At 34.0% G+C, this 14617-nt stretch overlaps 1 protein-coding gene across 3 annotated transcripts in view; it reads left to right on the forward strand.

The window, feature by feature from the left end:
- Grm5 (glutamate metabotropic receptor 5) overlaps positions 1 to 14617 on the forward strand; it is a 464736-nt gene that overhangs the window by 379367 nt on the left and 70752 nt on the right. For all 3 annotated transcript variants that reach the window (XM_015477321.2, XM_015477320.2, XM_048787923.1), the window contains exons 6-7: positions 963 to 1131; positions 6683 to 6809. In XM_015477321.2, the coding sequence (XP_015332807.1) occupies positions 963 to 1131; positions 6683 to 6809 (296 nt within the window). The remainder of the gene's footprint in view (positions 1 to 962; positions 1132 to 6682; positions 6810 to 14617) is intronic.

Genomic DNA, 14617 nt, shown 5'->3' on the forward strand with positions numbered 1-14617 from the left:
CAATCCTCAGCACCACATAAAAATAAACAAATAAAATACAGATATCATGCCCATCTACAAATTAAAAAAAATCTTAAAAACAACAAAAAACGTATGTGAAGACATCGTGAACCTGTAGGTTCTACATTCCTGTAGGAACCAATGAAGTGTTTTTTTTTTTTTTTGCTAATCTGATGTCCTCAGATGAGAAAATTATTTCAAAAGTGTTTCTCTGGAAATATAAGAAAAGTTATATTTCTCTCACATATAAGAAAAGTCTTTTAAATAAGCATGTTGGTTTGCCCTAGTTACACGTTTATCCCTTACTGAAAATAAGAGTAACAACAAATAAAGCCTGAGAACTCACCAAGTACTCCTCTCTTCCAGTATTTTTACATTGCATAAGACTCTTTAGTAACTATGTTCAGGTTTAAAAAAAAAAACATTCTGGAAATTGCCTTTATACAATGAACTTAACAGTTGACAAAGGGTAAAATAATAAAGGCAAAATCAGGCCTTATCCAAGTTACTCCCACATACCCTAACACTGAAAACAAGATCAAAGATTTACCAAATTCTCATGGGGCTAGTAAAGGAAAATTTGATCAAACTTGAATGGAGACGAAACTCTTTTTTTTTTTTTTTCAGAAGCCCAACAGTAGTCCTTGCTTAAATTTCTTGAAGTTATTTAAAAACTGTTCCATCCTTTTGAGGTTAAGTCAGTTTCTCACATGGGATTATTTTCTATTTCAGGTATAGATTTAAATGTAAATAAATAAATACATGAATAATTTAAAACAGAACAATGATCTCTGAAGAGAAAATGAAATGGCAGATAGGTTTTGGTTATCTAAGGATTCTGTCTTGTGAAATTCCAGCACTACTTACCTGACAGGAGTTATATTTAAGGGAATGAAGTCATTTTCCTTTTTATAGAGGATTATTTATATTTGTAGCTGAATAATTATTTTCTTATTTCTCAGGTATGAAATAATGAATTTCAAGGAAATGGGAAAAGATTACTTTGATTATATCAATGTTGGAAGTTGGGACAATGGAGAACTAAAAATGGATGATGATGAAGTGTGGACCAAGAAAAATAACATCATCAGATCTGTGTGCAGTGAGCCATGTGAGAAAGGCCAGATAAAGGTAAAGAAAGGCCAGATAAAGGAGGACACACTTCATTCATTTTTGTTGTAAATTCAACAATGTTGGCTACCATTGGCTATTTTTCTAAATTGAGATTTACTTTCATTTTTACCCTGTAAGCTTTTAGCATTAGAAACTGTGAGGATTTTTTCGTCTTTACTCTTGTTAATCCTTATGTCTAATGCAACCAACAATAGTCTTAGTAGTTGGTCTGAGAGGATAAAACTAATTGAGGCATTATGTTCTACCCCACACTTTCTGCTTATCCAAGACTTTAAAGACTGATTCCTGTAAGTGAATGACTTAGAATTGGAAAACATGCTAATTCTCATTAATTTAACAAGTATTTATCAAATGCCTCTTAATGTAATAGTAGTAGTTAATATCTGTGGGGGAAAATGAGTGAGACATCCTTTATTGTTGGATTTCATATAGATGAGAAAACTATATAGACCATGAGATAGCAGTATCATGAAAATGTGATGACTTCCTCAAGAAAGAAAAAATAGACTACGTAAGTTCTTGGTGGGGAGGGTGAAAGAGAACTTTTTTCTGAATAAAATGTAAAACATTGGACCATAAAAATGAGTGTGACTCAAGGGAGAGATCATTAATGTAGAGGGAACAGTCACTGGAAAGATGCAGAAGTGATCAAGGGGATACATAGATTCTCAATAGCAGTGAATAATCTAGGTTATGTAAATGGTTGCTCTAAATGGTTATTATAAAAGAAAAAGTTATGATAGGTTGTGTCCAGATTTATGGAAAGTTTTCAATGTTATACTAAATAAATTGAAGCTACTTCTTATTAAACAGGAGTCAAAGAAAAACTTTGAGGTGTTGACATAAATTGAGCTATCATAGGTGAAGATTGACGAGCAGACTTATGAATCATGAAAAAAAATGGAAGAAATAAGTAAATGGACACTGTGATCATGGTGATGAGGGCTTGAATTGGGGAAGAAACAGTGAGAATGAAAAAGTGGACAGGATGTACATTGGGAGAAACCTTACAAAGAGAATCAATCAATCCTGATTAGATACAAGGTTGGAAAAGAAAAAGGAGTACAAGACAATCAACTGTAATTACAAGTCTAAAAAGTGCCATTGTCAGGAATAACAAATGAGAATGCTTTTAGAGAAAAGGTGGTAAATTCGGGGGGAGTTTGTTGGTTTAGAGATAGCCACCCTGTGATGATTGGTCCAGAACAGTGAGAAATAAGACTAATGATTCGGATGTAGACATTTATTAAATGGAGTTCAAGTTGAAGTTGTTAAGTAGATAAAATTGTTCAACCTAGAAGTTTCTATAAAACATAATACAGATCTAGAAGAGTCTTGAAGAATGTCTTCTTTTGAAGTTTAAAGGAAGAAGAAGAAATAAAGGCTGAATAAGTTCAGATTCAGAGAGCTCCATCAGAATTTGCTGTTAGATAAGACAGTTTTCAGTGGAAGATGAGCCAAGGAAGAAGAGGAGTGAGGTCAAGACCTGAGAATTGGAGATCAGCCTTTCATCTGGTTCCTCTGGAGATAGAAGTCTTCCAGATGGAGCAACATATAATGGTAACTGAGCATCCAAAATTATATGGTGAAAAATAGGTAGCAGTTTGGTAATTTCAGGGTACAGGAAAGGTGCTTTTACACTGGTGTGTCCTAGCTGATAGGAAATAAAAAGCCAATGAAGAAGAATATGGAAATATAATTAAAAAGCAGAAATAAGTTAGTTATTGTTGTGTTTTGGTTAAATATGAGCTGTTCCCCCAAACACTCATGTGTAAGACAATGCAAGAATGTTCCAAGGTGAAATGATTACACTATGAGAGCTGAAACTTAATAGGTGGATTAATCTACTGATATGGTAACTATAGACAGGTAGGGTGTAGCTGGAAGAAGTAGATCACCGGAAACCTACCTTTGAGATTTATATTTTGACTCTGGTGAGTGGTGCTCCCTCTTTCTCTCTCTGTTTCCTGATTGCCATGTTCAGAGCTGGAGACTATCATGCTAAGTGAAATAAGCCATTCCTAAAAAACCAAAGTCCTATTCTCTTTGATATGCAGATGCTAACTCACTATGGGGGCAGGGAGTTGGGAGGTTGGGAAGAACATTTGTACTTTGGATTAGACAAAGGAGAATGAAGGGAAGGGAGGGAAAATGGGAAGAGGAAAGATAGTAGAATGAATCAGACATCCCTTTCCTCTGTGTATATATGATTACACGACCAGTGTAATTCTACATCATACTCAACCACAAGAATGAGATGTTACATACCATATAAGTATAATATGTCAAAATGCATTCTAGTGTCATATATAACTAACAATAACAAATAAAAAATTAAAAATATAAGATAAAACTTAGAAAGTACTGGGGAAGTGGCTCAGTGGTAAAGAACCTCTTGGTTCATCCTTAGTAGCAAATTTTTTAAAAAATGAAATGTTTTACTATTGGATTTATAATTAAAAGTTCCTCAATAGGTAGTTCTGAAGATTTGAAAAGCATAAGACTTGAAAGAAGAAAGCCAAAGTCAAAGAAAATAGAAAACAAATTTCTTAATAGTGGCTAACTGACTCACTGGCTTACAAAACATATAAAAATTTCTGGATATCTTACTATGTCACATAGGAAGAATTGTGAACCAAAGCCTAGAGGCTAAATCTGATCTGCTACCTGCCTTTGAATATAAACTTTTATAAAACTACAGCCAAGCTGTCTTCCTGTGTTCCTTCTTTCCTTCCACCATTTTTCCCTACAGGCCCCAGCCCCTTTCTTCCTTTTGATCCTTTTCAAAAAACACTTACTAAATGTTTATATACAGTGATAAAAGAGTTCTGAACTTTGGCCCATCTTACAACTAAGCTCTTCATGTGAAATCCAGTGTAGACCCAACCAAGATATCAATTGTTCATGCTCTCCACTTCTTCCTGAAAAACACTTATACATTGTAAATAACCATAGAGAATGTTGATTTTTTGACTCTTTGCAGCAATACCTTTTGAGCCTGTAACTTCAAAATGCTGAATGTCTTTGTTGAGAGACTTCTTCACATATTTTTTCTACCCTATTGTACTGGTAATAATCTATACAATGGGAACTGAAAGGTGGCTTAGTAGTAATCACTTACTTAGTATGTGCAAGGTCCTAGGTTCAATCCCTAGGAATGTAAAAAAGAAAACCGTAAAGAACTTTACACATTGGAAGAATTTGATTCCCTATTATCATATTTTTAATGCTGATTATCTTCTAATAAAGTTTTAGAAGATAATTTTTTTCTCTGACTTTCTAGTCATATCTCATTTTCATTCCATTAAGTATACAGTTGACAACATTCTTTTAATATAGTTTAAAGTTATTACTGAGCAAATTTATTAATGGTAGCACCTCATGGGGTTGTTCAGAGATTTGTAACTTAGTTTCCATGAAAGCGTTTAGTCTAGAAAAAAATTTGAATGAGTTACAAATTGTTAGTTATAAATAAAGTGTCACTACTTTCAGTGCTAGGAAAGAGAATTTTCACTATGTCTTTTATTCAAACCAAATGTAAAACAGAACCAAAAAAATGGTTTTGAATGATCAGAAGACATACTCAGTTGCCATGATTGATTTAAAGACGTTGCAATATTGGGATTAATCTAGGAAAGGTACATAAACTTATTTTGGCAAGATACTGAAATTTACAACCAACAAAAAAAATAAACCATAGGAATTCAGTGTATTTCTTGGGAGGAAAAAGCAGCTTTTATTCACCAATCCTTACTAAGGTCTATAAAGAGAATCTTTCATAATTTTAAATACGCCTATCTATATCATGTAATCTACTAATTTTCCAATAGTAGTTTTACCAAGTATAGTTGAAATTACTTTATAAATAACATTCTTCCTTCCTCTTTACCAAGTATAGTTGAAATTTCTTTATAAATAACATTTTCCTTCCTCTATAGGAGTATTTGTATGCTTATTGTTAGTGAAGAATAAGTAATATTTTAGGGAGTTCTACACATTTTTGTGGTGTTAACCCTCAGGCATTCCTACAGAGTAAGAATTACTATAATCAATGCATAGGCTCTGTTTGAGGCATCTTGGCATTAGCTGAAGGAATAATGAAGGCACATAACTGCTCAGCGACACTAAGCAAGACTAGAACCTGGACATCTTTATTCCAGAACCAATCCTCTTTCTCTTAAATTTTTCATAATATCATGAAGCTTTCTTCTAATAAGTCCCAATATTTGTAAGTATGAGTCTTCATGTCTAACATATGTTATTTGATATCTCATTCACCCTAACATAAGATATAAGCTGACTATACTTCAGTATTCTCTTCTAAAAATAAATAAAATAAAACCAGTTACCTCATTCCAAGCTGTTCTAATGTTTTAATGGTATCAGAGCACGTGGCATGCACTAAATAGTCTGTAAATAGTCAATATTGTGGTAAAGAGTTTTGTGTCTGGATTAAGCAGATCTTATTAGCAATTTTGCCTTATCTAGATGATTTTAGGGAAAGGATGCTTCGGGACCATTTTTCATCATTCCCTGCTTACAATGTATTGCTGCAGTATCAAGAATCAGCACCAGGGACAATGCAAAATGTAAAATAGAAGTGCCACTTAACAGTTATATTTGGCTATAGATGTTTTAAATAGTATTATCAAAGCTCATTAATAAAGTTATCATCTAAGACAAGGAATATAAAGCAAAATCAAAAGTGTTTCCATTATTTATAAGAATGTTGAATGAATTCTGCCTCTATTCCACAGAAGGTATTCATGCATGTGATGGCAGGAAAAAATAAAAGACACATCCATTTCTAAAGAATAACGTCTGGGACTCTTTCAACTGTTAAATTATTTCAATTATTTTATATTACCTTAAAAATCAAATAGATTAAGCAGCATATAATAATCTAAATGATCTTTTTTTTTTACAACCATCCTGACAAAAGTAAATTTATTAAAGAGGAAAGAGTGGGCTGAAATTTAAATCAGATTTTTAGTAGAGAAAGACCAAGAGATCACATCCATAAATCCTTTGTCTTCTGCCTCTGTTTCTGTCAAATGTAAATTACTAATTATCAATATAGATAGATTTTTAGTATTAGGAGACATGCAATGGTTTTGTTTTGTTTTTTTTTTTTTCTCACAATTACTCAGCTATTGGAGGAAAGCCAAGATAAATTCAGAGAGCAAAAGGTCTTAATTTATAGGAAAAGAGAAATATTCAGTTGTTTACATGTTTCTGTGTGTATACATGAGCACAAACACAGGAATTTAGTTAAATACAAGTATCCAAAGATAATTATCCAAAGACTTACATATTATTAATTCTCACCTCAGTTAACAACCAACTTGGGATGTTAGACTCATTGTTCAAATTCATCCTTAATTTATTTAATTATAAAATGAGAATATTGATTCTCATTCAAATTGATGATGTTTGAAAGAATGTATGTGAAGACCCTTTTTGCTTTGAAAAGCAGTACATTTGAAGAAATGATTGTTGGATTTTTATCTATACAAAATATTAACCAAAATTTAAATGTTTTCCTCAGGTGATCCGGAAGGGAGAAGTCAGCTGTTGTTGGACCTGCACACCTTGTAAGGAGAATGAGTACGTCTTTGATGAGTACACCTGCAAAGCATGCCAGCTGGGTTCCTGGCCCACTGATGACCTGACAGGTACATGTATCACAATCTCATCCCCTTCCTCTAAAATCAACTGAAAACAGGCAAACACAGTAGAAAAGGATCACATCTTCAAGTATTTCTCATGTTAGGTGGTCTTATTTATGGGACAAATAATTCCCTAAAGAACACAAGCCTTCCCAAAGGCTGAGCTAATCATGACAATCTATAGATATTGGGGAGGATCCATCTAGACCTCTCTCCTCATCCCAAATTAGATCAAAATTCCTAGATTGTCAACCCATCCTCAAGACGTTCCTAGAGATTCATAAGCAGGGATTCAGTTAAGTATGTCATTTAAGGAGCACAGGGGAACGTATTATCTAAGAAAAGACTGAAATATATTACAACATATTCAAGAGCAAATAGTAGAGCAAATTGTGTAGAAATTTGACAAAAATTATTTGCTACTCTTTTTATTTTTAGTTGTAAATAGCCACGATACCTTTATTTTATGTATTTATTTTTATGTGGTGCTGAGGATCAAACCCAGTGCCTCACACATGCTATGCAAGCTCTCTGCCACTGAGCTACAACCCTAGCTCCTAAAATTATTTGCTGTTCTTAATGCTTTTTCTTAATTGAAACCAGGAGCCTCTTACTAATAAGAGCTTTTAAATTAATGTTGTCTCAGGTCAAAACTTTTCAATGCTTGTTTATTTTTTCTTTTTTTTTTTTTTCTGGATTGGCTTTTAGGTTTTTAGTCCAAAGAATGATGTCTGTATCCTTGTTTTTCATTCTATATTTCAAAGCCACTTCAAGTTTTCACAATACCAAAGCTGATGTGTCTCCTCCCAATCTTGCTTCCAACTTTTCATCAATATACTCAGTGTCCTTTTTGCCTACTAATGAAATAAAGATATAGAAATTAAAATACTGTCTTTACCTTTAAGAAACTCACAGTTTTAATGTGGAATGGTAAAAAGTAAAATTTATTACAATATAATGAGGGCATAGACTTCTGTACAGGAGAGAATGAGAAGGGCACCCATGGGGTACAAAGGAGCACTCTAGGCAGAAGGCTCACCATATGATATGTCAGGCCATCTAGTGGCCAGCTTAACCTTCAGTATTGAGATGGATTTTAATGCTGGAAGATCATAAGGTCATCAGTGTTAGACTCCATCCCTTATAGGATGAGTGATTATTCATGCTAGTTTTATTAGCTTACTTCAAAATCCTGGGTATACAAGTCCTGTGATCCTGGACCTTTTGAAACTTGCTTACATTACAGTTTTTTAGCAATTGGTATTCATACTGAATACTTTTTCATGTTTTCATTAGTACATTATCATTACACAAAATAGTGGGGTTCATTTAGGTAAAATCACATCTGTATGGAACATAATTTGCTCCCCTTCAGCCCCTAGTACTTATTCTTTTCCTTCCTCCTTCCCACTAAAATTTGATTTAAGAAAACATCCAAGTACTTTGTGATAACACTTGAGTCCTATTTTTGCTGACAGGGAAGTTTTCTGATGTTATTCATCTTGGTATACCCAGAGCTTAACTCAATGTTGAATTTAAAGCCTTTAGGAAATTTTATGAAACAGATTAACTACTGGGTATGTGTTTATGCATGCATGAACATTTACATGTATAAATATATGTATACAAAATTTAAATGCTGGGGGAAAAAAGGTATTATGATTGGTTTTCTTGGAAGTAAAACAAGGAACAATATTGGTGACATTTCCTTTACATTGATTTTATATTTTTTTTCTAATTTCAACCTGAATTATTGCTAAATTTTAAAACTTTTTTGCATGTTCAACTATCTTTCATAGGGAAGAAACTTGTGGGCAAATACAGTTGTCCCTTGGAGTCTGTGGGGGATTGATTTCAGGACCTCCCACACATACAAAAATCTCCTGATGCTCAAGTCCAATACATAAAATGGTGTACTATTTGCATATAATATAGGCATACCATCTGTATACTTAAAGTCATTTCTAGATAATTTGTAAGACAAAAAATGTAAAAGGCTATGTAAATAGCTGTTAAAAAAGAATTTTTTTAGGAAATAATGACAAATAAAAAAAGTCTGTACTTGTTTAGTACACATGCAGGTTTTTTTCAAATACCTTGATTGACATGCATTTGGTTGAGTCCATAAATATACTACCCATGAGTAAAGAATCAGACTATATATAGATGTATATTTATGTCCTATATGAGACTGTGCTGCTGAAAATGAAATTGAGCATAGCCTGTTATTTTATTAATTTAATAGGTATGTGTCTTATTATTACTATTTTCATTATAGTAATGGGTAATGGAGAAATTGAATTGAAAACCATTCATGGTTCCTACATCTCTTGGTCCCCAAGTAGTGTCCTTATATATTTTAGCATGTTGGGGAAAACAGGCACACATGTGCACAGACTGACAAATTGTGTTGAGAAGTATGAAGTAAAAGAACAGGAGTTAAAAATGAAAATATTAGAGAATACATTGTGGTCAGAAAAGGTTTCTCTGGAGAAGTGAAAATTAGCTGATACCAATATGATAATAGAAATAACTAACATGTGATGGGGAGAAGGGCATTTTGTACCAAGAAAATAGCACACATACAGGTCTATATATGGAAAAGATGTTTGGAGAATGGTATCAGAAGAGATAAAGAAGAATAACATAGGCAAAATCTTGTACAGCCTAAAAACATGCTCAGGATTTACATGTTTTAACTGTAATGAAAACCCATTATAAGGTCTCAGTGGATACAAAAACATTACTACTCAAGGTATACTTTTAAAAATAGCATTCTGATTGCTATGAAGGAGAAAAAATTGGGTACAGATGGAAGGTAAGAGCGGGTAGACAAATTGGATGGTTGTCACTACTGAGGTCTCAGTCTCCTGAACACCAGAGTGCTTCGGAAGTATATGAGACATATACTTTGGTTTAGAATTGATAAGGCATTTAAAAAGATGTCAAGCTTAATGTCTTAAAGATTGGAAAAAGAGATACATCCTTTCATAAAACCAAGAGTTTAAATTTTTATCAGATCAGTTTGAGATGCTTTTGAGATTATTAAATGGGAATTAATTCATTTAATAAATTCAGTCATTAGTTTGTGCCAAAAATATAATAGGTTCTAGAATTACATAGATATGCTCTAAGTTTTTTAAAAAACTCAGAGTCTAGTGGGAGAAAAACATGTAAACATATAACAGCACAGTGAAGTTAGCACTAGAGGTGAGCAAGAAATGGGTATTGAGGACAGCACTGTGAACTTTGCAGAATTTGGGAAGCTTTAATCTTAAGGCATAAGTGGAAGCTCACTTTAACAAAGTGACCATGAATATATGACAAAGCAGCTCTTTCAGAATTATTAACACCATAATCTAAAGATCAAGGAAGGGCTGGGTTTTTTTTTCTTTTTTCCCCTCAGTATAATACGTGTGCACGTTTTATTTGTTGTCTCTTTTCTAAGAGACTTTCTGTAAAGACTATTCTTCCCACTGCTCATTCTATTTTATCCCCCTTTCTAATCATCTTTCCAGAGTAACAAGTATTCTTTTGGTTAATGTTTTTTATTAGTGCATTATAGTTATACATAATAGTGGGGCTCATTTTGATACAATCATACACGCCGGGGAATGTAGTTTGCTCCATTTCAGTCCCTGCTGCTTCCTCTTTGCCTCCCTTTCTCTCTCCCCCTCTTCACCTTCCTTTACTCTAATGGTCTTCCTTCCATTTATTTGTTATTTTTATCTGATGCATTATAGATATACATAAAGGTGGCAATCACTGTGGTATAGTCATAGAAGTACATAGAAAAATTTGATCAATTCACTCTGCAGTTCCTCCCTTTTCCAATCCCTCTTTCTTCCCCACCCCCTCAATTTTCTTCCTCTGCTCCACTGATCTCTCTTCTATTTTTATCCCTTTTTTTTTACATTTTTTTAAATCTAGTTTTTGCATATGAGAGAAAACATTTGACCATGGATTTTCTTAGTCTGGCTCATTTCACTTAGCATGACATTTTCCAGTTCCATCCATTTACCAGCAAATGCCATAATTTCATTCTTCTCTATGACTGAGCAATACCCCATTATGTTTATATACTGCATTTTCTTTATCCGTTTATCTGTTGATAGGCACCTGGGTTGGTTCCATAACTTGGCTATTATGAATTGCACTCCTATTGATCTTTTCTGTGCCTATATCACCATATTATTCTAATTTTAGATCTTTTGGATAAACACCAAGGAATGCAATAGCCAGGTCATATGGTGGTCCTATTCCTAGTGTTTAGAAGAATCTCCATTCAGCTTTTCAAAGTGGTTGTACTAATTATCAGTTTCACCAAAAATCTATGAGTATACATTTTTCCACATCCTCACCTGCATGTATTATTATTTGTATTCTGGATGATTATCCTTCTAACTGGAGTGAGATGAAATCCCAATGTCATTTTGATTTGCATTTCTCTAATTGTTAAGGATGATGAACATTTTTCCCATATTTATTGGTAATTTGTATTTATTCTTTTGAGAAATATCTGTTTAATCTTTTTGCTTACTTGTTGACTGAGTTGAGGTTTTTTGATATTATTTTGAATTCATTATGTATTCTGTGTATTAATCCTCTGTTAGAAGAATAACTGGCAAAGATTTTTCTCCCATTCTGTAAGCTTTCTCTTCATGCTCTTTTTTCCTTTGCTGCGCAGAAGCCTTTAAATTTGATCCTGTCCTACTTTATTTCATTAGTTCATTGTGGTTTTTTTTTTCTGCACAGTCTCTCCATCTATTCTGATAGTTTTAACTCTTCCCTACATGACTCCCATATTGATTCTTGTTTTTATTTCTTGAGCTTTAGGAAACTTATTTAAGTGGATACCTGCACCAATATGTTGGAGTGTTGAGACTATACTTTCTTGTGGCAGTTGCAAAGTTTTGGTCTAATTCATAGGATTTGATCACTTTGAGTTGACTCTGGTACAGACTTTTGTACAGAGTTTCCTCACATTGAGTTCATCAAAGCAATTGGTTTACTACTCTGGCAAATAATATTGGGGACTCCTGCATTGCCAGACCTTATAGTAATTTAAGTTTACCACAAACTTGAAATGAGTCATTATTTTACAAATATTTCTGCTTAGTTTAATAACTTTGATACTGCATGCTCTCTGTCTCTGCCAGCCATATCACAAAACAACTTTCTCTGACCTATCTAAACACTATTTCTGTTTTTTTTTCCTGGGATTTATTGTTTTTCATTACACTTCATCTGTATCATTCAAATTTGATGTATTGCTGGCTCCATCATTAGTTCATTGTGTTTTTTTTCTTCTGCACAGTCTCTCCAAGTGAATTTATCTATTCTGATAGTTTTAAATCTTCCCTACATGACTTCCAACAGTCCAGCTTAGCCTGCATTTTTATACTGAGTTTCAAGCACACAAATCTTACTACTTGCTGAATGTGTCCATTTGTTTAGTCCACAGATATTTTAGTCCAAGATGTCTATACCTCATCATTTCACTATGATAGACTTGCTTTTCCCATTATGTCTCCTATTTCAGTCAATGACACCATCATTACCTTAGTTGTTCCAACCAAGAAGAAATGGGTTATCTCAGACTCTTCTCTCCTTTTGGCCACCCATATCCAAGCCTGATTATCAGGCCTGATTATTTGAATTGCTAAATATTCTTAACCTCCTCTCTTCTCCATTTGTACAACTTTTCACATTTGATAATTGCAAATTGCTCATTTCCTTTTTTGCATATTTTATGCTTCATGCCTCAAAGTCTACTTTTCATCTTGCTTCCAGAGAATACATTCAAAATATAGTTCTCTTCCTTCCATTTAATTGCTCCTATAGAGAGAAATAAATATCTTTTTTTTTCCTACCTAAGATCTATGATTGAGGCCATTTTAACAAAAGAAAACCATGCAATTTTTTAAGATAAATTTTACATGATGTGGTATGTTTTATAAAAAAATAAAGACCCTAAAAGTAGGGTAAACCTCTATGTTTTATATGCTAGGTTTAATGGAGAAGTGAATCATCAGATATAAATATGATTACATTTTTTAAGAAAAACATGGGACCTAATTATTATAAACTAGAGGAAACTTGGCAAATCCTATTCGTGAAGATCACTCTCAGTGATCCTGTTTCTAGAGATAAAGATCTTCCTTTCCTCTGGGTATGAAAAAGTTTTCTGAAAAATGAGGGTTTAATGACATGCTTTTGGGGAAAAGGCCATAAAGAAGCTAAGGGTGAGCTTTCTGCTTCTGCTAATATTTACATGCTAAAGTGACATATTTTCAGATAGTGTATCCTGAATCCATCACTCAACACTTAACAGTGGTTTTGTATCTCTGAGGATATACTCCAGGTTTTCAATGTGGCACACAAAACTTCCTCTCTCCTCCACCCTTCTATAGTCATTCTAGGTTCAGTAGTCATAGCTTTTTACCTCTCATTTTATTCTAGTGTCAAACACTGCTTGCAATCCTCATCTACACACCATGTTCTTTTATTCTTCCATGTCTGGACATTTATTGTCTGTCTGCCCAGAATGTGTTTACCCCTCTTTCTAATTGAAGTAACTCCCCCTCTACCTTCCCTACTCTGCATGGGTGTCAGCTTCTCCACAAAACCCTCCTTAACATGTTCAACCTGCTCAGTTTTTTTCTGTATTTATAAGAAAATGTTTCTTCCCTCTTTGCACCATTTGTTTTCAAACTAGATTTTAATTACCTATATACCTATCCACATCTCTTACTGAATTGATGTTTTCTTAAGGACACAACTGTCTTCTTTCCATATTTGTAATCCCAATACTTCATACAATGCCCAACATAAAGTAGTCACTCAGCAAATATAAGTCAACCTGCAGTAAAATGGCATGGAGAGTGGTAGATGAAAAGCAAAATAAATTTTAGGGCCAGCCTAAGAAGACAGCCTTTAACTAAGGAGTTTGCATTCTATCCTCTAGACACAGTGGGACCAATGGAGATTTTTTTTAAAAAAATGAAATAATTGGACTTTGGATACCTGCACAGATGTATATGTGTGTCTGTGTGTGTGTGTGTGAGTGCATACACGCACACACACATTTTACAGGATTGATAAATGCCAAACCTAGAAAGTTCTCCACATGTTCAATCTTTTGTTGGAATCTACAGGACTTTTCTAAAGAGCCTATAGCTATTTGCAGGCCTAGATCACTGACTGATTCAAAGTAACAGCTCACTTGGAACTTCTCCCTGGAAGATCATTCTGACCATTTCAGCTATGCCAAAGTCTGTGACAGAGGCTTGGGGTTAGCTTTAGGGAACATTATTAGCCTTTATTCTTCCCACTTGGCTTCAGTTGCCCCACTTCAGTCTATAACATGACAGCTCAGGTCAACTTTGGGTAAATGCTGTCATCATGACAAGAAGAACTAAAACTTATATGGTTCCTATATGCCAGACACTGTTTGACATGTCATTTCATTTAATCCAGATCTAACCCTGTAAAATCATTAACATTTTAGCCTGTGGCCAGCACAAGCTTCATAGGTGAAGGTTGCGCTACTTGAGAAATCCAAAGGGAGTTTAAATTAAAGAGATAGACTCTAATTACCTTTAAACCACCTCCAGGATGGCTTTTCGTACCCCCAGCCTCAAGCTACCTATTAGAGTAGTGAGCTTTACTGAAGAGACTAGCGAGAAAGAGAGAACACACAAGGGAGTGGACTTTTATTGCGGAACAAAAAATTCTGGAGAAAACCCCACCCAATGAAGATTAAGGGAGGCAGTGTCCCAAGGTCAGGTGAGACAATTGGGTCTGGGGGGGGG

This window comes from Marmota marmota, unplaced genomic scaffold (assembly GCF_001458135.2).
Source record: "Marmota marmota marmota unplaced genomic scaffold, marMar, whole genome shotgun sequence".
NCBI lineage: Eukaryota > Metazoa > Chordata > Mammalia > Rodentia > Sciuridae > Marmota > Marmota marmota.